This window comes from Herpailurus yagouaroundi, unplaced genomic scaffold (genome assembly GCF_014898765.1).
Source record: "Herpailurus yagouaroundi ecotype Mexico unplaced genomic scaffold, PumYag 139, whole genome shotgun sequence".
Lineage (NCBI taxonomy): Eukaryota > Metazoa > Chordata > Mammalia > Carnivora > Felidae > Herpailurus > Herpailurus yagouaroundi.
The window spans coordinates 80056621-80080908 of NW_024412394.1; the positions used below are offsets into that span (position 1 = coordinate 80056621).

At 37.6% G+C, this 24288-nt stretch overlaps 1 protein-coding gene and 1 long non-coding RNA gene across 2 annotated transcripts in view; one reads left to right on the top strand and one right to left on the bottom strand.

The window, feature by feature from the left end:
• The window catches only part of TRDN (triadin), a 403209-nt gene that overhangs the window by 211357 nt on the left and 167564 nt on the right, over positions 1-24288 (bottom strand). The window contains exons 11-12 of the mRNA XM_040474537.1: positions 17864-17923; positions 16532-16591 (exon numbers count right to left, since the gene is read on the bottom strand). Of these exons, the coding sequence (XP_040330471.1) occupies positions 16532-16591; positions 17864-17923 (120 nt within the window). The remainder of the gene's footprint in view (positions 1-16531; positions 16592-17863; positions 17924-24288) is intronic.
• LOC121030000 (uncharacterized) overlaps positions 18501-24288 on the top strand; it is a 37439-nt gene continuing 31651 nt past the window's right edge. Inside the window, exon 1 of the long non-coding RNA XR_005790020.1 lies at positions 18501-18700. This is a non-coding gene — a long non-coding RNA (uncharacterized LOC121030000). The remainder of the gene's footprint in view (positions 18701-24288) is intronic.

Below are 24288 nucleotides of genomic sequence, written 5' to 3' on the forward strand. Positions count from 1 at the left end.
GAAATTTTGCTTTGGTAACCCAGGAGAAGCTGAAATTGAAGAAAATATCATTGTAATGTTTTTTAAGCTTTGCTTTCACAGAAAGAAAAATCTTATAGAGATTTAGGACATATAATTAAAAAAATTAGTGGGCATCTACATCTATATGTTTAAATGTTTATCTCAGATCACAAGGAAAACTCAGGCTGTGTAATTCCCCCCAAAATTGGTCCAAATACCCCCAAATTTTCTAATTTAAAAAAAAAACTTGTTTCTAATTGATATCTCACTTCCTGTACCACTCTGCATAATCTTCCCATTAAAATTTAATCTATGATGTTTGCAAAAGACCACTTATTTTAATGTTAAATTGAATTATTTTATTTCTTATATTTTTTTCAGAAAACAATTCATTCTGAATATAAACTGCAGTTAAAAAGAATGTATCTAAGATGGGTACAGGAAATACTTAAAATGCCGACATGTCCATGCAAACAAAGAAGAAATATTCATAGTCTATTTACTGGTTCTTTCTCAAATGTATTTTAATCCTCCCTCTTGAAAGTATTTCACAAAATGTAACACAACTCCCTCATACTCAAATTTAGGGCTTATTTTATTTCTGTCTTCACTGGGAGGGTAGTTCTGATTCTCCATAGTAGGTGTTAAGAAGATTGAAATTAGTCACTTGTATACCAGTCCCTTTTTTTCCAGGCTTAAATAAGTTTTAATATAAACCTTTTCCATTCTGAGTTTTAAGATGTATTTTAAATTCTTTTTCATTTTTTATTATTTTTAATTATTATTATTTTTTAAATACAATTTATTGTCAAGTTAGCTAACATATAGTGTATATAGTGTGCTCTTGGCTTTGATTGCTTATATACAATGCCCAGTGCTCATCCAATAAGTGCCCTCCTCAATGTCCATCATCCATTTCCCCCTCTCCCCCACATGCCCCTTCAACTCTCAGTTTGTTCTCTATATTTAAGACTCTACTATGGTTTGCCTCCCTCTCTGTTTGAAATGACTATTTCCCCTTCCCTTCCCCCATGGTCTTCTGTTGTTTCTCAAATTCCACATATGAGTGAAAACATATGATACCTCTCTTTCTCTGACTGACTTATTTCACTTAGCATAATACTCTCCAATTCTATACACGTTGCTACAAATGTCAAGATTTCATTCTTTCTCATTGCCAGGTAGTATTCCATTGTATATATATAAACCACATCTTTATCCATTCATCAGATGATGGCCATCGGGATCTTCCCATAATTTAGCTATTGTTGAAAGCGCTGCTATACACATTGGGATACATGTGCCCCTATGAATTAGCACTCCTGTATCCTTTGGATAAATTCTTAATAGTGCTATTGCTGGGTCATAGGGTAATTCTATTTTTAATTTTTTGAGGAATTTCCACACTGTTTTCCAGAGTGGCTGCACCAGATTGCATTCCCACCAGCAGTGCAAGAGGGCTCCCATTTCTCCATATCCCCACCAACATCTGTTGTTTCCTGAGTTGTTAATTTTAGCCACTCTGACTGGTGTGATGGTATCTCAATGTGGTTTTGAGTTGTATTTACCTCATGATAAGTGATGTTGAGCATCTTTTCATGTGCCTATTAATCGCCATCTGGATATCTTCTTTGGAAAAGTGTCTATTCACTTCTTCTGCCCATTTCTTCACTGGATTGTTTGTTTTTCTGGAGTGAGATTGATAAATTCTTTATAGATTTTGGATACTAATTCTTTATCCAATACGTCATTTGCAAATATCTTCCTCCATTCTGTCAGTTGCTTTTTAGTTTTGTTTATTGTTTCCTTTGCAGTGCAGAAGCTTTTTATATTGATAAGGTCCCAATAGTTCATTTTTGCTTTTATTTCCCTTGCCTTCAGAGATGTGTCAAGTAAAAAGTTGCTGCGGCTAAGGTCAAAGAGGTTGTTGCCTGTTTTCTCCTCTTGGGTTTTGATGGTTTCCTTTCTCACATAGATCTTTCATCCATTTTGAGTTTATTTTTCTGTATGGTGTAAGAAAGCGGTCCAGTTTCATTCTTCTGCATGTTGCTGTCCAGTTCTCCCAGCACCATTTGTTGAAGAGACTGTCTTTTTTCCATTGGATACTATTTCCTACTGTGTCAAAGATTAGTTGGCCATACATTTGTGGGTCCAATTCTGGGTTCTCTATTCTATTCCATTGGTCTATGTGTCTGTTTTTGTGTCATACAATATACTGTCTTGATTACAGGTTTGTAGTAGAGGCTAAAGTCCGGGATTGTTGATGCCTCCTGCTTTGGTTTTCTTTTTCAACATTACTTTGGTTATTTGGGGTTTTTTTGTAGTTCCATACAAATTTTATGATTGTTCTAGCTCTGAGAAGAATGCTGGTGCAATTTTGATTGGTATTGCATTGAATATGTAGACTGCTTTGGGCAGTATTGACATTTTAACAATATTTTTCTTCCAATCCAGGAACATAGAATGTTTTTCCATTTCTTTGTGTCTTCCATTTCTTTCATAAGATTTCTATAGTTTTCAGCAAACAGATCTTTTACATCTTGGTTAGGTTTATTCCTAGGTACTTTATGGTTCTTGGTGCAATTTTAAATGGGGTCAGTTTCTTGATTTCTCTTTCTATTGCTTCATTATTGGTGTATAGAAATGCAACCAACTTCTGTATATTGACTTTGCCTACTCATAGCAGTAAACAGATTATCTAGGCAGAAATCAATAAAAAAACAATGGCCTTGGGGCACCTAGGTGGCTCAGTTGGTTAAGTGTCCGACTTTGGCTTAGGTCATGATCTCACAGTTTCATTGATTTTGAATCTCACAGATTCATTGATTTTGCTGCGATTTTGCTGAATCAGTTCTAGCAGCTTTCTTGTGGAGTCTTTCAGGTTTTCCATGCAGAGTATCATGTCATCTGCAAAGAATGAACGTTTGACTTCTTTTTGTTTTTTTGCCAATTTGGATGCCTTTTATTTCATTGTGTTGTCTGATTGCTGAGGCTAGGACTTCCAATGCTATGTTAAACAACAGTGGTGAGAGTAGACATTTCTGTCACTTTCCTGATCTCAGGGAGAAAGCTCTCAGTTTTTCATTGAGGATGATATTAGCTGTGGGCTTTTCATATATGGCTCTTATGATGTTAAGGTATGTTCTTTCTATCCCAGCTTTCTTAATAATAAAGGATACTGTATTTTGTCAAATGTTTTTTTCTGTCAAATGTTTTTTTTCTGTCAATTTTTTTTTTCTATTAACAGGATCATATGGTTCTTATCCTTTCTTCTATTAATGTGACATATCACATTGATTGATTTGTGAATATTGAACCAGCCATGCAGTGCAAGAATGAATCCCACTTGGACCTGGTGAATAATTCTTTTAATACATTGTTGAATTTGATTTCCTTATATCTTGTTGAGATTTTTTGCATCTATTTTCAACAGGAATATTGGCCTGTAATTCTCCTTTTCATTGGGGTCTCTCATTTGGGAATCAAAGTATTTCTGGCTTCGTAGAATGAGTCCAGATGCTTTCCTTCCATTTTCTAATTTTTGGAATAGCTTTAGAGGGATAGGTATTGATTCTGCTTTAAATATCTGGCAGAATTCCCCTGGGAAGCCATCTTGCCCAGGACTCTTCTTTGTTGGGAGATTTTTTTTTTTAATTTTTTTTTCAACGTTTTTATTTATTTTTGGGACAGAGAGAGACAGAGCATGAACGGGGGAGGGGCAGAGAGAGAGGGAGACACAGAATCAGAAACAGGCTCCAGGCTCCGAGCCATCAGCCCAGAGCCTGACGCGGGGCTCAAACTCACGGACTGCGAGATCGTGACCTGGCTGAAGTCGGACGCTTAACCGACTGCGCCACCCAGGTGCCCCTGTTGGGAGATTTTTGATAACTGATTCAATTTCTTCACTGGTCATGGGTCTGTTCAAATTTTCTATTTCTTCCCATTTGAGTTTTGGTAGTGCATGGGGGTCTAGGAATTTGTCTATTTCTTCCAGATTGCCTAGTTTGTTGGCATATAATATTTCATAATATTCTCTAACCATTGTTTTATTTCTGTGGTGTTGTTTGTGATCTCTCCTCTTTCAATTGTGATTTTATCTACTTGGGTCTCTCTTTTCTTTTTGCTTATTTTTTTTCAAAAAAACAGCTCTTAGATTCATTGATCTGTTCTACTGTTTTTTTTAATTCTATATTGTTTATTTCTGCTCTAATCTTTATTATTTCTCTTCTTCTGCTGGCTTTGGGGTTTCTTTGCTGTTCTGCTTCTAGTTTCTGTAGGTGTGTGGTTAGATTTGTATTTGGGATTTTTCCTGTTTCTTGAAATAGGCCTGGATATCAATGTAAATTCCTCTTAGGACTGCCTTTGCTGCATAGCAAGGGTTTGTATTATTATTTAATTTTCACTTGCTTCCATATATTTTTTAATTTCTTCTTTAATTGCCTGGTTGACCCATTCATTCTTTAGTAGGATGTTCTTTAACCTCCATGCATTTGGAGGCTTTCCAAATTTTTTCTTGTGGTTGATTTCAAGTTTCATAGTGTTGTGATCTGAACATATGCATGGCATTATCTCAATTCCTTTATATTTATATTTATTGAGAGCTGTATTGTGATCCAGTATGTGATCTATCTTGGAGAATGTTCCATGTGCACTTGAGAAGAATGTGTATTCTGCTGCTTTTGAATGAAAAGTTCTGAATATATCTGTCAAGTCCATCTAGTTCAGTGTATCAATTCAAGGCCATTGTTTATTTCTTTTTTTAAAAATTATTTTAATGTGTATTTATTTTTTTAGAGAGAGACAGAGCATGAGTAGGAAAGGGGCAGAGAGAGAAGGAGACACAGAATCTGAAGCAGGCTCCAGGTTCTGAGCCATCAGCATAAAGTCCGATGTGAGGCCAAACTCACGAACTGTGAGATCATGACCTAAGCCAAACTTGGACACTTAACCAACTGAGCCACCTAGGTGCCCCAAGACCATTGTTTCTTTATTGATTTCTGCTTAATCTGTTCACTGCTCTGAGTGGAATACTAAAGTCCCCTGAAATTACCACATTCTTATCAATAAGATTGCTTGTCTGTGATTGATTTATATATTTGGGTATATCAAGTTGGGAGCATAAACATTTATAATTGTTAACTCTTCTTGATGGATAGACCCTGTAATTATGATATAATGCCCTTCTTCATCTCTTGTTACAGTCTAGTTTAAAATCTAGTTTGTCTGATATAATTATGGCTACTCTAGCTTTCTTGTAACTTCCAGTAGCATGATAGAGGGTTCTCCATCCTCTCATTTTCAGTCCAAAGGTGTCCTCACAGATATAGATGGATCTTGGTTTTGTTTGTTTTTGTTTTGTTTTGTTTTGTTTTTGTTTTTGTTCTTGTTTTACCCATTCTGATACCTTATGTCCTTGATTGAGCCATTTAGTCCATTTACATCCAGAGTTATTATTGAAAGATATGGATTTAGTGTCATTGTGTTATCTGTAGGTTTCATGCTTGTGGTGATGTGTCTGGTCATTTGTCGTCTTTGCAGCATTCCACCCACAGAGTCCCCCTTAGGATCTCTTGCCCGGCTGGTTTAGTGGTCACGAACTCCTTCAGTTTTTGTTTGTCCGGGAAAGCGTTTATCTCTCTTTCAATTCTGAATGACGGCCTTGCTGGATAAAGGATTCTTGGCTGCATATTTTTCCTGTTCAGCACACTGAATATTTCCTGCCCCTCTCTCTGGCCTGCCAAGTTTAAGTGAACAGGTCTGCTACTACCCTTACATGTCTACCCTTGTAGATTAAAGCCAATTTGTCCCTAGCTGCTTTCAGAATTCTCTGTCTTTGTATCTGGCCGTTTCTCTATGATAGGCAGCAGTGAAGACCTATTCTTGTTGAATCTGAAGGGAGTTCTCTATGCTTCCTGAATTTGGATGTCTGCTTCCTTTCCCAGATTAGGGAAGTTCTCAGCTATAATTTGTTCAAGCAAACCTTCTGCCCCTTTCCCTCTCTTTTCTTCTTCTGGAACTCCTGTGACATGGATATTATTACATTTTATTGAATCACTTAGTTCTCTAATTTTTTCTTCATGGTCTAATATTTTCTTATCTCTTTTTCTCGGCTTCATCTTTTTCCATAATTTTATCTTATATTTCACTTAGTCTCCCCTCTGCTTCCTCCAACCTTGCTGTCACTGCATCTAGTTTATTTTGCACCTCATTTACAACATTTCTTAATTCATCATGACTATTTCTTAGTTTCTTGATCTCTGCAGTAATAGATTCTCTTCTGTCTTCTGTTTTTTTCAAGCCCAGCTATTAATCTTATGACTATTTTTCTAAATTCTCATTCAGATATATTTTTTATATCTGTTTGAAGAACTTTCTGTCATTTCTTCCTGGAATTTCTTTTGAGGATAATTCTTCCATTTCATCATTTTGGATAGTTTTCTATCTTTTGTGTGTGTAAATAGCTTGTTATGTGCCCTGCACCTGCAAAAACTACTATATTAAAAGTCATACACTGTCCAGGGCCTGGCCCTTCAGGAGGTGTTTTTGGAATGTGTTGCATGCTTTATGTTATTGTGACTCTGGTTGCTTTATCTCCCTAATTGTAGTGGTGGTTTGGACCTCCCACCAGGTGTGCTTTGATTTGTTCATTGAAGTAACCCTGGAAAAAAAAAATTTAAAAGGGGAGGGTGGTAGTGGAAGATGCCTTATCCCATACAAAAAGACAGGGCTGGGGAAAAAGAAAAGAAGAAAGAAAAAAAAATTTACAAGGCAGAGAATCGGAGAAGCTATACAGCTTATTCCAGAGAGAAAGACAGAGAGACCGAGAGAGAGAGACAGAGAGACAGAGAGGAAAATAAAGAAGGAGATACAGAAGAGGTGTGAAAAGAATTAGATTAAATATGTCTGCTTAAACAAACCAACAACCAGAATAGAGAAGGGAAGAAATAAGAAGAAAAGGAAGAAAAAAAATATATATATATGGATATAAAATAAGAATTGACCAAGAATCAAATCAGAAAATGCAAAACCACTGGACCAATATCTGACGGTGCCTTGAAACCCGTGGCTGTGCTAGTCTGGAGGAGGGACTGTCTGGCTCAGTCAGTGTGAATCTTGTTCTGTTAGATGTGCGGTTACCAGGCACAGAGGGGCATGGTTTGGTATAGGCGGTCCTGCCTCCACTGTGGGCCCCCTGTCTTGTTCCCTGAAGCCCCTCCTTGTAGGTGATGGGGAGAAAAATGGCAACACTCCAGTCTCTCCTCCCCAGACTGGGTGTTCCAGACCACTCCGTTCAGGCCTTCTTCACAGTGCCGCATGGGCCTGTGAAGCTGGTTTGTCCCGCTCCACTGTCTACCTCACCTCCAGGTGCTCGGCTGGGATTCAAACCCTGATGTCTTAAAGAATCCCACTCCACCGGCCTTGCTTCTGGGGTAATGCCACTCTGCCCAGCAGCCAACAAAGCGCCTCTGGCTGTCGGGCACCTGCAGGGTCATTTGTCCTTGAAGAGGCTATACACTTTCTTCCCACAGTACTCAGGGGAGGGAGGGGACTAGTCTCTCCAACTGCACCTCTGAGCTCACTACCAAGCCCGGGGCTGGTTCCCCTCCTCCCGGGGCATGCATACACGGTGGCCAGCCCCAGTCCGGAGAAAGACCCGCAAACCTGGATCATGTTAGAAATTGGTTCTTTCTCCACTTTTTCCATTTCCTGGTCTGTGGTTTTTCTCATGTCCAAGTATAATCTTACACTTCCATAGCCTCTCATTCTCTTCCTTTTGTCTCTCCACAGAAGGGGATCCCTCCCCTCCATGCCTACACCACCCGTTTTATCTGTCCCATTTCACTATCATACACCTATTGTCTGCCAAGTTGTCCTGGTGGGCCCCTGGAGATGTTTCCGTCACTCTGTAGCCTGGTTTCCTGGAATTACAAGTCTTCCGGACTCAATACTGCTGAGTTTGAGGGATGAAGGAACTTCAGGTCCCTCTACTTCTCCATCACGTTCACTACTGTCTCTAAATTCTTTTTTAAATCAAAATGCCTTGGAGTGCCTGAGTGGCTCAGTCAGTTGAACATCTGACTCTTGATTTTGATTCAGCTCGTGATCACCCAGTCATGGGATTGAATCCTGAGTCAGGTTCCGCACTGAGCATGGAGCCTGCTTGAGATTCCCTCTCTCTCTCCCTCTTCCCCTCTCCCCCACTTGCACTCATTCTCTCTCTCAAAATAAAATAAAATAAAATAAAATAAAATAAAATAAATATCAAAATGCATTTACTTCTTGTTTGCATTCGACCCAGACACACTTTTGTATTGTTGAAACCAAAAGCTAGAACATGGAGCATTATCCCAGAGATCCCACAGCATGGCATGATATTAATTCTCTCTCACCTTTTCTGAAGCAGTTTAGCTTCTATCCTGCTAATTGAGATGTGATATAAGAGGTAATCAAAGATATCATTATTAAGTAAAAAGCCAGCAGACGTTCTTGTATTATTCCATCACAAAATCCCTTGCCCTGTAGAGAATAAGCAACTATTGTCTTACATTTCTGTGATTACAAAACACTTGAAAATATATTCTTTTGCCTTCAAGGCAATTCAAGCATTGTAAATGTTTTTAATATAGTCAAGCTGCCATCACGTGAACTTGGACTTGCGGCCTGATCTATTTGGGAACAAAAAGCTAACTTTAAAGGAATATACGGTTGCCTTGTAATTACAGAGCACCCCTAAGTCAAGGCTGGGAATTACTAATTTGATCAAGTCTATTTGTGCCAGATAACTCATTATTTACCTGCCTGAACAAATTCTTTAATAATTTCATTTAGGGCATGCATTAATATAACTGTCTGAATATCACTCAAAAATGCGTGAAGTACCTATTTTTTTAACTTGATATTAGCTGGTAGATTACTGCAAAATTTATAGAATTCTGGAAAAAATTAATCTAGGTTTCAAAGTGTAACAAATAATGTTCAGCTGATGTGTTTGTTAAATTCTACCCAAATACATATGCATAAAATACAAAATTCAAATATAACATAACTTTCTAAAACCAAGTGTTTTTCAAGTAGAGGAAGAGATGGGGTGAGCATAAACACCTATAATTAATCATCTCAAAATACAAGTCTGGAAAATAGAAGTTTGCTCTTTTAAAAAAAATTTTTTTCAACGTTTATTTATTTTTGGGACAGAGAGAGACAGAGCATGAACGGGGGAGGGGCAGAGAGAGAGGGAGACACAGAATCGGAAACAGGCTCCAGGCTCTGAGCCATCAGCCCAGAGCCCGACGCGGGGCTCGAACCCACGGACCGCGAGATCGTGACCTGGCTGAAGTGGGACGCTTAACCGACTGCGCCACCCAGGCGCCCCAGAAGTTTGCTCTTTTAAACTAAAACTTAAAAGTGAAAACATTGGAAAGCTGCTATGTATTATCTTTATCTGTACATATATATAGGAAGTTACTTTTAATTACACATAAATTTATTTTAGTGGTCTGCAATCTGCCACGTAAATTATTTTGAGCTCTAGTAGCTCGAACAATCCATTACAAAAGATTCATGAAGTAAAATAGATGCTATTCTATGTCTGGTAGGCATAAAACTTAATGACATATTCCAAGCTATAAGCTTCTGTAAAGTATCATTTACAATTTCTCAATGACAAAAGTAGATCTTATATAGAGAAATCAAATAGTCAAAGATTTTAGTTTGTGCAGAATTTAATTGTATTCGCCTCAAACAATCATTGAAAATATTCTGTGGAAATATATATGGTTGCATACTTTAACACAGCACAAGCCTTATGAGTTGTTTTTTATGAATGAATAATTCTTTAAAAAACATTAAAGTACATTTCACAAACTTACCCTTTCCTATTCAGTGAACATCAAGGACATTTTGATATGTCTATCTCTAAAACCAAGGCTTTCAACTCAGAATGTATTTATTATTGGAGTTTTAGTTTTATCACCAGAGCTGCCTAATCTTCATGTATATCTTCAAATGCATGCTGCTTTTTATACGACAATCTAGATAGATTCTTCTTCATAACTTGAAAACACCAGGTTTTGACTACTGGAGCATCGTGGTATTATCTCAAAAAAAGCAGATTATTTTTTCATCCATGTGCTCATCAAACAATGAATTCTCGATTAATTCTTAGATTTCCACTCATACCTTGTCCTTTCGAGCATCAGTCTCTCAAATTGTGTTGATGTCCACAGCTTCTAAATTCACCTCCCAAAACAAAACTAAACAATACAAAAAAGACTCTTTCCTCCTTTATGCAGACACAATTAAAAAAAAAATCACTGCTTTCCTCTTCATTTCTGTGCCTCCACTGCAATCTGGTTTTATTCCTTCACTCTATAGCAAGTGCTCTTGTCTTTCCTGCCCTTGTGTCACAGCTTTTAAGTAACATTCACAAGGCTGATAACTTCATGATTCTTGAAACATCCATTTCTGAAATGTCTCTAACACCAAACTCTTTTCCTTTTCCTTTAATCTCTCTAGCAGTTCTTTCAGCCTCTTTTGCTTTATTTTCCATTATCTAATCTCTACATGTTGGAATTACACAGGTCTTCATTCTGTATTCTATTCTCTATTTCTTTTGACACAATCTCTCTGGGTAATCTCATCTATTCCCAGAGAAACAAATATGATCTATATGGATTTCTGTATATGTCGCTTTACTTCAGAATCCCCTCTGAAATCCAGACCTATGTATTTAACTGCCTTTTTAGAGTAGAGTAGATGGGTTAATATCCTGGCCCTGACATTTACTAACTGTGTGACCCTGGGCAAATTACTTAACCTTTCTGTGTCTTAGGTTACTCAATTTATAATGAGGATTATAACAGCTTATTTATTCACTTATTATAAGGATTAAATGAGTTAGTATCAAAAAACAGCAAAAATAGTCCCTGATATAAAATGTGAATGATATGTCACATACACTTGAAACTTAACATACTCAAGAGGAAACTAGATTGTTTCTATCACTGTTGTTCCCCAGATAAGCTTCCTCATCTCAGTAAATGATCCCATCTTTTAATTGGCTTACCTCTTCTTTTTCTCCCTCTAACCCATTTTCAAAATGAATATATACTTGTGTAAAGTATAAATGAAAATGTTTTTCTACACTGCTAATATCCTTCGTGTTTCCTATTATACTTTTAATAAACACTTACATATGTCCCTATATATTCTGACCCCTTGTACTTCCTCTCATACATATTGCACATATACATCTATCACACACACACACACACACACACACACACACACACACACACACATACCACATTCACACATCACATAAAGATGCACACATCAATGGCTGGATCCTGACAATATATCAGATTCCAATTTAAATGCTGTCTCTTAAAGGGGCGCCTGGGTGGCTCATTGGTTAAGCATCCAACTCCTGATTTTGGTTCAGGTCATGATCTCATGGTTCATGGGATCGAGCCCCCTGACAGGTTACATGCTGTCTCTTAGAAAAGCCTGCTCTAGGGGCGCCTGGGTGGCGCAGTCGGTTAAGCGTCCGACTTCAGCCAGGTCACGATCTCGCGGTCCGTGAGTTCGAGCCCCGCGTCGGGCTCTGGGCTGATGGCTCAGAGCCTGGAGCCTGTTTCCGATTCTGTGTCTCCCTCTCTCTCTGCCCCTCCCCCGTTCGTGCTCTGTCTCTCTCTGTCCCAAAAATAAATAAAAAACGTTGAAAAAAAAAAAAAAAGAAAGAAAAGCCTGCTCTAACAAGCTTATCTATTTAAATAGCTCCCTATCCCCACTCATTGCTTTCTCCTCACTGCCTCAAATTTGTTTCTCCTACGGCCCTTATCCCAAGTTGGACTTATGGACATCATGTTCACTGTGTGCCTCCTTTATCAAAATGTAAACTCTGTTAGGGTTTATGTTCAGTTATCTACCTCTGTGTACTCAGCACCTGGCACAATGGCTGGTATATGGTAGACATTAAGTGAATATTTTTTATAAGAATGCATGCGCGAATACATGGATGAGTGAATTTGTCCTTTTCTAGCAGCTATTCCAGAGAAACTAGTATGTTTTCTCAGGATCTTTCTTATAGTTTATACTCCTATTCAGATAATTCTTGGGAAAAAAGTCATGTTGCAAAGTGTGATAATGAAACATCATTTTACACCATTACCTATCAGTTATCAAGTCAAAATTATCTTCATAATTAATAGGCTTGTAAACATTATAGGGTGGTAATGAATCTAAGTCCAAAAAATTTATGATAACTTATAACTCCAGAAATGCCAATCTGAAAGAAATGAATCGTAGTTTTGATCTTATTCTATCTTGGTTTATGTTTTTTCTCCAGGTTATAATTGTTTCATTACAAGGAAAATCAACTTGTTAATTTTCTAACCATTATAACCTCATCAAGCACTAAGAACATTATTTCTTCAAAAATACCATTTTGTGAAATAAAGTGATGAAGAATGCCTTTTATCTACAGTTTAGGTAAAGAATAACACAAACTATTTGACTATGTCTTATGAGCACTTTAAATTGCCACATTTTTATCATGTTGCTTGATTGACCCATCTTTGTGTAATTCAGGCCTTCAAAAACCTTCTTTTATTATGTGAGTTTTATCTTATAAAACATTTCTGTATCTTTATTATAGATACCTTAGATGGCCTCTTTTAACTTCCATTTAATCCCCCTTCCAGATGGAAAACATGGAATGCCAAAAACCTGCATATTCCAGACTCACTTGCAGTATATTTAATTCTACCAGTTAGATGCACCTATAGGAGACTGAGAAGCAGACATATTTTGGCACAGGTCACTCTGATGTGAGCCAGTTGCTTAGGCTGGCCTCAACATTTCCAGGATCTAGTCTGTGGGTGTTTTTTTTTTAATTTTTTTTTCAACGTTTATTTATTTTTGGGACAGAGAGAGACAGAGCATGAACGGGGTAGGGTCAGAGAGAGAGGGAGACACAGAATTGGAAGCAGGCTCCAGGCTCTGAGCCATCCGCCCAGAGCCCGACGCGGGGCTCGAACTCAGGGACCGCGAGATCGTGACCTGGCTGAAGTCGGACGCTTAACCGACTGCGCCACCCAGGTGCCCCTAGTCTGTGGGTGTTAAGAGGCAGCTTTGATGAGTGAAGCCACTTCCTGACCAACTGACAGGCCTTGATGCTCAGTAATCTAGTAACAGCTCCTTGATTTCAGGGTTCTTCCGGTGCTTCCAACAACTGTGCTGTGTCCACTTTCCTGGATGGAAGTCCTTCTGCTTGTCTACCTTGAGCGGTTTGTATGTCTAACACTGAAGTGTCATATAAACACAGGGAGATATTTTCTAAAGGTTTTTATTTCCTCTCTTGATTGCGTTTTCCATGGTGTTCAGACTGAAACTTACCTCATAACATTGTAAAAATATCCTGGTGACTATTTTTTGCCATTTCATACAGTGTTTTATAAGTGGCACATATTTGTTTGTACCAGGACAATTTGAAACATATACAAAACAAGAGATTATTATCATGAACCCGGATGCACCAATTGCCCTGTTTCAACCATTATTAACTTGTGAACTGGCAATTTTCCCTAGCATAGATCATTTGCAAAGTGTGATTTACTAGTTTCAGGCAGTAGAGGCTCATTTATCATAGAATTTATGTCTCAGGTTCATTTGCATCTACATAATTATAAAATATACATGTAATAAAATAAAATAACAATATAATATGTAAGTAACTTTATATGTTATATAAATGTAAAGAATACAAAAGTCAATATAAATATAATAAAATATCGTGGTAAATCCCATAAGTATCTAGGCATATCTTATGCCTTGTAAATTTTCTACTCTTTGGGGCTAGAGTAGTGACATCAGACACTCTGCTATATTTCTCTGACTATTTTAGGAAGAAATGACATATGTGCCCCAGCTCTTCAAGATTTCAGATTATTTTCAATTTCTTTCGTTATCTCTAGAAATTACTATTGTCACGTTTCAAACTGGCTGCTTTTAAACCATATTGCCTCTCACATGAAAATACAATTGGAGAATTATTAAACTCTAAAAAGAAACAAGAGTTATAAACCAACATTAATTAAATCTCTGTGTCTCTGTCTCTCTCTCTTTCTCTTTCTCTCTGTCTCTCTCTCTCTCTCTCTCACACACACACACACACACACACACACACACAATTTTGAGTGTATTGGAGGGTTAAGAGGTTATAAACAAACAATTTGCACATATTTTCATTAAGAAGTTGAACTAATTTTTAAGATCCAACAGTATTTTGTGTCATCAACAGTAAACATACGAACAAACAAACACACGGGAAACTGGTTCCAAGAAGGACAAACTTGCTTTTCAACGCTAGCTGAGCAGCCTTCCCCAGGTATGCTGAGCAACCACCCAGTTAGTTCTGTTTCAGTGGATGAGCACATGAGCACTGGCCTTGTAGGCAGTGAATGGATGAGCCTGACCTTGTGGGGAGTGATATTGGCATAATCAGTTCTGTTGCCAGTGGTACATAACCTCACTCTGACATGACTGCTGGGCTAATAACACAGGTCTCCCAGTAGCAGAGAAATATCAAATTTTCCCATCACTCACTGTCCATAAGGCATGTTGCCTTTCTCCTAAAAAACTAAAACCAAACTAAAACGACAACCATGCACATCACTGAGTTTTGCCAAAAGTATTTTCTGATTTTGCATTTGCAAACATATGACAAATATTTTGGAGATTACAATTCAATTCAAAACTTCTTCTGCAAATACCTGGTAAAACTGATGGTCCAGAAAGGAGAACCTTGTTTCCCTTTAGCACCCAATCATGTCACAGATATATGGACCCAAGCAGCCATCAAATAGCCAAAATTGCATTTTTCCTTCTCTTATGATAAGGTACATTTTTCACCAGGGGCATAAGGAAAGTTTTAAGTCAAACTCAATGAATGTTCAACAATACAACAGATTCTACAATAATATGCCCTTAATAACGAAAATTTGGATGCAAGGTAAAATATTTGGCTATCAGTTCTCAGACCCACAGAACACCTGGAGGTCTCTTCTTGAGCATTTCATGAGTCATACAATCATGCAACTGTTAATACTTTACAATATTTTTTACCCTGCTTACAGCATGATGTTGGGGACTTCCTGCAACCCCTATTTGTTACTAACTAGTATCTAGTTTGGCATTCGGTGGCCTTCCTTTTCAGGATCCTTCACCATCACCTTTTCCCCTCTAGATAAGCTATCTACTTCCTAGAAGAAAACAGTTTTCACTGATGCTATCCAGTCCTTCTCTCTCCACACAATAGCCTTGAAGCTCTCTCTTCAACCTCTCCTTCATTTAAGCCTACCTACCACCCCATTTTCTAGGGCATTGTTTCCAGCTTATTATTACACAGAAAGGGTCTGGAAATCTCATTCACTTTAAGTGTTAATAACTGAGAAGAATTAGTTTGTTAGCCCATACACACAGGCCTAGGAGATTTGCATCTTAATAGAGGACAATTCCTTCATAACTCAAAGGAATGGAATATCTCTAATAGTGGAATTTCAAGCATCACTGACACTAGTGGAGGAAATATTTGGGGGTGAGAACACTTAACACCAAACCATAATATCTCATAATGTGAGACAACTATCTTTTTCACCTAGACTTAAGCTTAACCCGAATAGAAGCTGGTATTCCATGTTTGAACAAGAATTAAAGCACGACTAAGTATAAAGCAAAAATCTAAGCTGTTGAACAACGCTCTTTCTTAATGGTCTGCATTACTCTCTCTGAGCTTCTTAGCTTTGCAAAGTGGTGTTATTATACTATGTAGCTCTTCTCAATTTCATTATGTCTTCACCAGGATGGCCTTAAAGTTCTCTGAATTCAGCCTCACTAAACTTTAGACAGGCTTCTTTCTGACCTTAGGCTCTTACCCTCCTTTTACTTAGAGCAATTACTTCAGAAGACTTGTAATTGTAAATTCTTTCTCTGCTCCTTTCAAATAGAAATCTTTTTAAAAGGCTCTTTCCTGGTTTTCTAACTCAAGAATACCTCTCTCAGGGAGCAGGAAGCCATCCCTTTGAAATGTAATCATCAAGAACAATAGTACCCCAAGTCTCCCAGTTTCTGTGGGATAGTAAGAATCTAACTCCTTGGAGTGCCTTGCTCCAAGCTGTAAAACTGCACTCCAGTCACGAAATTAAGAAACCAGTCTACTTTTGCTTTGAGTCAGGCCCATTAGCACACACATGGCCTAAACCCTCCACCCCACTGCAGCTCTTAAAAACCCTCCTGCTCTTTGTTTCAATGAAATTGAGTTCAGAATGAGTTGTGGCCTCTATCCTGTTTTGCAACAGCCTTGAATAAAGCCTTCCTTGCATGTTTAATTTCGTCCAGTGCAATGTTTGCTTTGACAGCCTGAACATGCACAGATTTAAGTACCTATATCCAGTTTGTTTACATCGCCCCCAAATTCTTTCATGAAGAAACATTGTGAACATAATTTGACTAAGGAAACAAAGTACAATACCTTTTTTTTTCACATCAACGGCAGTTTCCTTGTCGGTTTTCTTTTTGACAGCTTCTTTTTCTGGTAGTAAAATGAGAAAATTTTACTCATTTTAGGCGTCTGTTTAATTCTTATGTATTTTGGGGCACACGTGACTGCCATTATGGCATCCAACTCATCTTCTATAGAGTAATCCTAAATCCGTGCCACAGTAGTGTCAAATATGAGCAAACCAGCACCTTCCTAACACAAAAGGAGCTCTGTTGTGTTTCCTCCTCAGGAAGGGAGCAAATTTGTGCTAAGCTCAAAAACAAAATTCTCATGACAATGGAAACATTTATGCCATTATCAATTTTGCTATAATTCAATAGTTTTTTTTAATGTTTATTTTTTTATTTTTGAGACAGAGAGAGACAGAGCATGAATGGGGGAGGGTCAGAGAGAGAAGGAGACACAGAATCTGAAGCAGGCTCCAGGCTCTGAGCTGTCAGCACAGAGCCCGACGCGGGGCTCGAACTCACGGACCGTGAGATCATGACCTGAGCCAAAGTAGGACGCTCAACCCATGAGCCACCCAGGCGCCCCTCAATAGTTTTTCTAAAGGACATTAAAATGAATATATTGAAAGTTCTCTGGGCTATCAAGCCACTGGAAGCATGTCAGAAGCAGAAATCTCTGGAGCTCATTTGAAACTTCAGATGCACTATTTGAAAACAACCATCTAAAAGTAATAGGGGTGCCTGGGTGGCTCAGTCAGTTAAGCCTAGGCTCAGGTCATGATCTCGCAGTTCAAGAGTTCCAGTCTCCGTCAGGCTCTGTGCTGACAGCTCAGAGCTCAGAGCCTGGAGCCTGCTTCAGATTCTGTGTCCCCTTTCTCTCTGCCTCTCCCTTGCTCATGTTCACGCGCGTGCTCTCTCTCTCTCTCTCTCTCTCTCTCTAAGGATAAATAAACATTAAAAAAATTTTTTTAAGTAACAAAATACAGTGTATCAATCAACTAGGTTTTTTTTTCCTTATACATTCAATAGTTGCCCTTTTGATAGACACTTTTTATTAAACTGAATGAATTGAATAGGAACTTCATATTTGTATTTGCAGAGAGAGAACTGAGTACCACTGCTCAGTAAGAAAAAAATTCCATCAGTAACAATTTAGAAAAGTGTTTAGACATAAATTTTCTTTTTAAAAATTTATCGATTCAACCTTATTTAGAATATTTATAAATTTCAAGACTGCTAACAACAATAACAATAAAATGATTAAGGGAATATCTTTCCTAGAAAACAAGAGCTTTATGAGTAGTATCGTAAAAGGATATTAATTGGTTTCTGTGTTAGTTTTTAAATTGTTCACCTTTCTTTTTTGTTTCAGAAGTCACTTTCTTCTCAGCTTTCTTCTTTTCCTCTTCTTTTTCTGGAGAAGAAAATTGAAAATATTTCTTTCAGGAAAATGTAATACAAAGGAAAAACCAAGATTTGAATGAAGGATTACTGTGAAATCACTTCTGCCTCCAGATAGCTTTGTGACTTTGAGCAAGTGATTTAATCTCACTAAACCTTATTTTCCTCATTTGTAAAATAATAGTACTCCCTCAAAGTTAGATCATGTTTACAAAGCACTCTGCACAGTGCCTGGCTCACAGTAAATGCATAAAATTGCAGGTTGTTAATATTGTTTATAAATAATGAACAAGATCCTTTGAACTTTCTGAACCAAGCAATTGTTTGGTGCCTAAAGATAGTAATATATGAAATTAAAACATCATATCTGGGAAAGATACTGCAGGTAAACTAAAAGAAATACTTTTTCTGTTTTCCTTTCAGATGTTTAGTTTCATTAGAAGTAGTACAGGAGGCCATTAATGTGATCTATTTTGATTTAACCGTTTGTCACATCTGCTTCTTGTCAACAGGCATTTGGAGCCTGGTGACATCTGTCTGGCAGTGTGTTGGGGACATAAGTTCCCCTGCCCTTTCTGAGTGGTTGTATCAATGAGGGTGCTCACACTCTGCACCCAGAGGTTTGTAATAAGTCTGGGTCCCACACGGAACAGCATGTGGTGGCTCTGGACTTCCTCGTGGAAGAGTTACTTTTCAGAGATCTGAGAAATCTTAATCTGAGGGGCAGAGGGAACCTCAAATGCCGAGCCACAGCCTTGTTAACAACTGGTCATCTCTGGACATTGTTCTGGTGAGTGTGCTCATTTCATAACAAAGTCATGTAGAAGTTGTTGAAATGGAATATTCAGTGTTTTTAGGTTTGAGGCAGCTCTAAGTTCAGTTAATGTTGGAAGATGACTAATTTTTATCCTCAATTAGTGGTGCTATTTACCTTATATTTGAAACAACTCTGTCTCTGTCCTTTGTCTCTCCTCACACACATAGATGCCAAGCATTCAAAGATTTTCATCATCCAGAAATATTATGAGATTGTTACTGTGCTGAAGAAATCCAATGCATAGTTCTAGTATGAATGTTGAAATTGTCTACTAATGACTGCCTCTCATTAAATATAGGAATTAATTCATTCCCTTAGGTATAGAGATTTTTTACCTACAAGATCAAAGACAACACTTTCAGTGTTAGAAGTATAATTTATAAAGAACCCCTTTTCATGGCTCCTAGAGATAAGCTGGTGTCATAGGGAGAAAGATATTCACACTCTGTCTAAATGTGTCTGCAGTGTGCCATTACAGCCCATCCAGTCAGAAGTAGAGAGTCAACAAGTCCAATTCTGATAGTTCCAGAGTTAGAAATAAACCACTTGAATTCCACTTTGCCTTTTCCTAAAGGTTTATACATATTAAATATGCAAATCATGTTTAAAATTCTGAATAAAGATACTTTTGACTTAAGTATTATTACTTTCAGCTTGTCTGGGAGAAATTTTACATAGCAGGGTATTTTCCATGTTATCTAAATAAATGCATATGCCAGACAATTGAATTGGCATTTGCTAAACATTTGTGCCAGAATATGGATTAATTAAAATACAGATTACTTGTAAATATTTCTCAGCCTATATCAAATAGCAAGACTGTAGTCACAATAAGATCACAACTCAGTATCCAAATCTCTCTGTTTCATAATATAGATGAATAAATATTTCATTTAAAAGTTCTTGCCAATTAGTCAATCTTACATTGAACTTCAGAATGAAAGTAGATATTTGAGGTCATAAGATGGAAGACACTCTTTTCATTTTTTTTTTAAAGAGAATACTCTTGTGCAATAAATTCTGCCCTTTAAATTAATATAACTGGAATTTTATTGTGGTGATACAGTATTCTTGCCTTAGTTCAGATTGAATTAATACTTCCATTTACACTCTGCCTGTGATTATGGCCATACACTGAGAGAGTCATGAATAAAAGTAGAAGTCCACAAAAAAGCAGGTATAAATAATGTACTTTAATAACATTTTTATGAATTAGACCTTTAAGCTGTCATTATGGGGCTTACTTTATTCATGGTGAATTCACTTAAAACATCAAATTGAAGATTCTGCATTTCTTCAAGCACTATTGTCTCTATTCTATAGGTGATTTGGCAGCAGTGGAATTAATGGAATTATAAAAGACACAACAATTTAATTATACCCTGCTCAGAATATCCTGCCAATTTCTTTAATGAAAATACTCCTTCCCCTGACTTTTATCTCCCTCAACATTCAACAACACTCTTCCCTTTCCACCTGACTATGCACCCAAATATTTAATTTCATCCTCACCCTCTCTTCCAAGTTGTTGGCTATTTTGTTTGTGGCAGCTAGAGAAGAGTTAGAACACTTAATACCATTGGTTTTCAGAGGGGGTAGCAATTAAACGTGTCTGTAGAATGTGAACTTATCAGTGTATTGCCTCTCTCTGGCAAAAGTGTCATACGCCCTGAAATGATGGCTCTATATGGCAGGGATCACAGGAACGCTGGTTGAGAGAGAAATCCTCTCCACAAGGAGCAGCTCTGAGCCACAAATATGTTATTAGCTTCTGCATAAATTAACATTAGATGAAAGAAAAATTAAATGACTTACTTTTTACTTTCTAAGCCCTTACAATGGGCTTTTCTCTTGCTTTTAAATGTTTTTATGCCATCTCAAACCCAGAGAATGAACAATAGTTAATTATAATCCTAAAGCTTTCTAAGATGCCTGTTCCCAGCAAAATGGGAAAACAAATGCAAATGTTGAATTTTCAACTTATGTTTTGTTTGTCCCCTCTTTTCTTTTCTACTGTAGAGAAGCAGATGGCTGCTTCTCTTCTAACCTTCTATGGCCAGGATGGATGTATTCTTGGTCCGAGTCATGTAAACAAGGGTGTGTTTGTTCTATAACAATGCATTCCAACACGTCTTGCCACTTTCACTTTATTTCTTTAGAGTGGCAAAGGTTGGCCTGGAACCCCACTCATTCCATGATCATGGGAAGCTTCACACAAGCAGATAAGTTCAATGACAGCAGTGATTATTACAGTTCTCCATTGTTATCATACAGAAGCATGAGGCAAGAGAGAAAGCATGGGTGCTAGCGTGGATGACCTTGGTCTAAATTCTGTCTCTGACCCTTTCTGGTTATGGGAAATTGGGCAATGTGCTGTGACACATTGAATTTCATTGTCCTCATTTGAAAAATGGAACTAATAAAATCTACTTTGCTGGTTTGTTATGAAGAATGGAGACGCTGAGCTGAAGTGCCTAGACCAGAGGGAATGTTCATAAAATGTTGGCAGCGGGTAGCTATTACGCTATTTTAGAAACAATAAAAATCTGACCACATATAATCTTCAGTAATTTTTCTAGATACGATATTTATTGATCTATTTAAGAAAATGCACATTAATTCTTATTTTTCTGTATGAAGAGAGGCTGTGTCTGGAATACTTTATATTAAGAAACTTCAGGAAAAAAAGTACATCAGTAGGTTTAACATGCTATGAAGCGGTGCTGTGCTGGAATGAAGCGGATTCCAGTCTTGGTTTCGCTATAATTAGTAGCCGCTGCCTTATATAACTATGAGTAACTCTTCCATTGTCAACCATAAAAGGCAGGGGAATGAGTAGAGCATATTTAGGGCCCTCTTCACCCATGTATTGTCCAAATGAAGCATGCTTCTTGCATTATTTCTTAATTTTGCTGGGAGTAGGCAACTTAAAAAGTTTTATCCTTGTAAATAGCTGCTGTATGGTCTCTGGCCTTGCTGTGGCTTCAAAAATGTTAAATGTGGGAAACAGTCAGTTTTTAAGGCTTTAAATAAATATGCATGTTATATATATATTCATATATATGTATATTTATATATATGAATACATTTACATGAATATATAATGTCAGGCGGTAATAAGGGTCAGGAAAAGAGAGCTTGTTTTGGAAGATTAAAGAATAAGAGGGTGGAAGGAAGCATTGCATTTTTTTTTTTAAGGAAGAAGTGTAAATCTTTTAGAATAGGTAAGATTTGAAAAGTGTCTTGAAAAACAGCAGGAGAGCTTTGGGCTATCAGGGAGAACTTTTGAGACGAAGGAAAAATATCTGCCAAGACCTTGAACATAGGATTTGTTGTTCATGGTATGACTGTCCCATTTTACTGTAAGATAAGAAGCCACTGAGAGGTTTCGAGCAGAGAAATTATATGACGCTGAGTTACATTTTAAGAGGAACTTTGGCTGTCACTGAGTGGTGTTAAGTGACCCATTGGACTGCGATCTTGTATAGAAGAATAAGAAAGTAAAAGAATAAAACACAAATATATGTATATTTTTCTTTTTTCCTTGTTTTCTTCCTCTGAATTATATTTGGGACTCCTGAAGGAATGTAACATTACAGAATCGTGGTAGGAGTAACTCACTTTACATTGTAATTAGGTTTCTATGGCAGCAAAGCTCTCTAAATTAAGGACTTCACTTGAATTATCTGGCATAACTAAACTGGCCTGTCCGAACCTGAATCCAATGTCTTTGCCTTAGCTTTTCTGTTAGTGATAGCTGAATTATTCTTGGAAGCCAGCTCCTCTCATTATCAGCTATTAACAACAAACAATTCACAATCAGCAATTCCATTGCACCTTTCAGTGACTACCTGGAGACTTTTAAAATTACAATTTTCTCAATCAACAGATGTTTATTTTCCCTTATGTCAGACCCCTTGCCAGGGTCTATAGTGTTAAAAGATTCCCTCCGGGAACACTAGGTATGGGAATAAGTGGGGAAGTTTACAATTATAATAAAGACTTTGAAGGATATTCAAGGTAGAATCTAAGGGAACCATCACAGAGGCCCAGAACCAAGAAGGCCATGTGAAACTTGCAAAAGCTACTTCTGGGGGAAGTAAGCACAGACTGAGTCAGAAATAGCCCGTGGAGCCTGGTTTGGACAGAGGGTGGCCAGTGTTATTGCCACGGCCAGCTGAGGGAACTGAGGTGCAGAGTGACTGCTCCTGTCCTGCAGGCACCTCTTACAAACTCCTTTTTTTTTTTTTAAGTTTATTTTGAGAGAGAGAGCTGGATCGGGGAAGGGGCACAGAGAGGGAAAGAGAGAATCCCAAACAGGTTCCACACTGTCAGCCCAGAGAACTGTGAGATCATGACCTGAGCTGTAATCAAGAGTTGGATGCTTAACTGGTGGAGCCACCCAGGCGCTGCTGAGAACTCCTAGCGATATAGTACCATTCACAAAGGAAATGTCCCAAAGGACTCTAGATCTGATCAATGTAAGTCCAAACTTTTTCAAGATACCATAATACAGTTCATTAAGCCTCAAAAGGATTGTGGAGAAGGGATATCCATAATTATTTTGTATGGTCTGAGCAAGGCAAACATACGTGTTTAAGTTTGGTTGGAACATCACTCATTAAGGTCATAAAGCATTTGACCTTACAGATGTCAGCATTGACTTGGTCCTCAGGTAAAAACTGTGTACCTCCTGTAACCTGTGAGGAAATCTGCTCGGAAAAAGACACTTGCCCAGTTTCCCAAATCCTGTAATTGACATAACAAGGAGTCCAAACTAAAGGATAAACACATCCTGCTCTCGCTGCAAATGGAAAATAAAGCTTGAGGTGGACTTATTCTATTAAAAACTTGCAAGTGAACTGACCCCTAGACAGAAAAGAAGTTCTAGTTTTGCTTTGTGTTGTCAAACTTATCTTTCAGCTCCCTTATGGCTGACGTTCTCTGACATAATGACAATTTTTTTCTACTTCTGAATTTAGTATGCAAAAACGAATGCAAAGAGAAAGATTCTTTGATAGCTTTCAAATTGCAAAAAAGTTTCTTATGTTAATTAAACTTGATATTTAAAATGGATAAGATAGATTTCCCTCAAACCTTTCAAAAATGATAAAAGCTTTTTAGATAAGTGATTTCATTACTTTTGAATGGGTTATATTTATATAGATGAAGGTTGCCACATCTGGTTTTTTTGTTCACTTTTCTACCTAGTAGTGCAAGAGCAAAGACAACCTCAGAGTGTGTGTGTGAGTGTGTGTGTGTGTGTGTGTGTGTGTGAGAGAGAGAGAGAGAGAGAGAGAGAGAGAGAGAGAAGGAGAGAGAGAGAGATGAGAGAGACAGACTCTGGTTTTTCTTTTTCCCTCAATGCTTTTACATTTCAGAAAGTAAATGCTCAAAGCTTATTAACTTTCACTAAGTGAGAAGCTCTCCCTCTTCATACACATCTCTGGATAGCTTTCTATAGTACAATTGCATTTTTTTTGTTCTTTTGTTTTGTGTTTTGTTTCATTTTGATTTTTTTAGTGCTCCCCACATTTAAGGACCTGGGAAGAGCTCTTTTA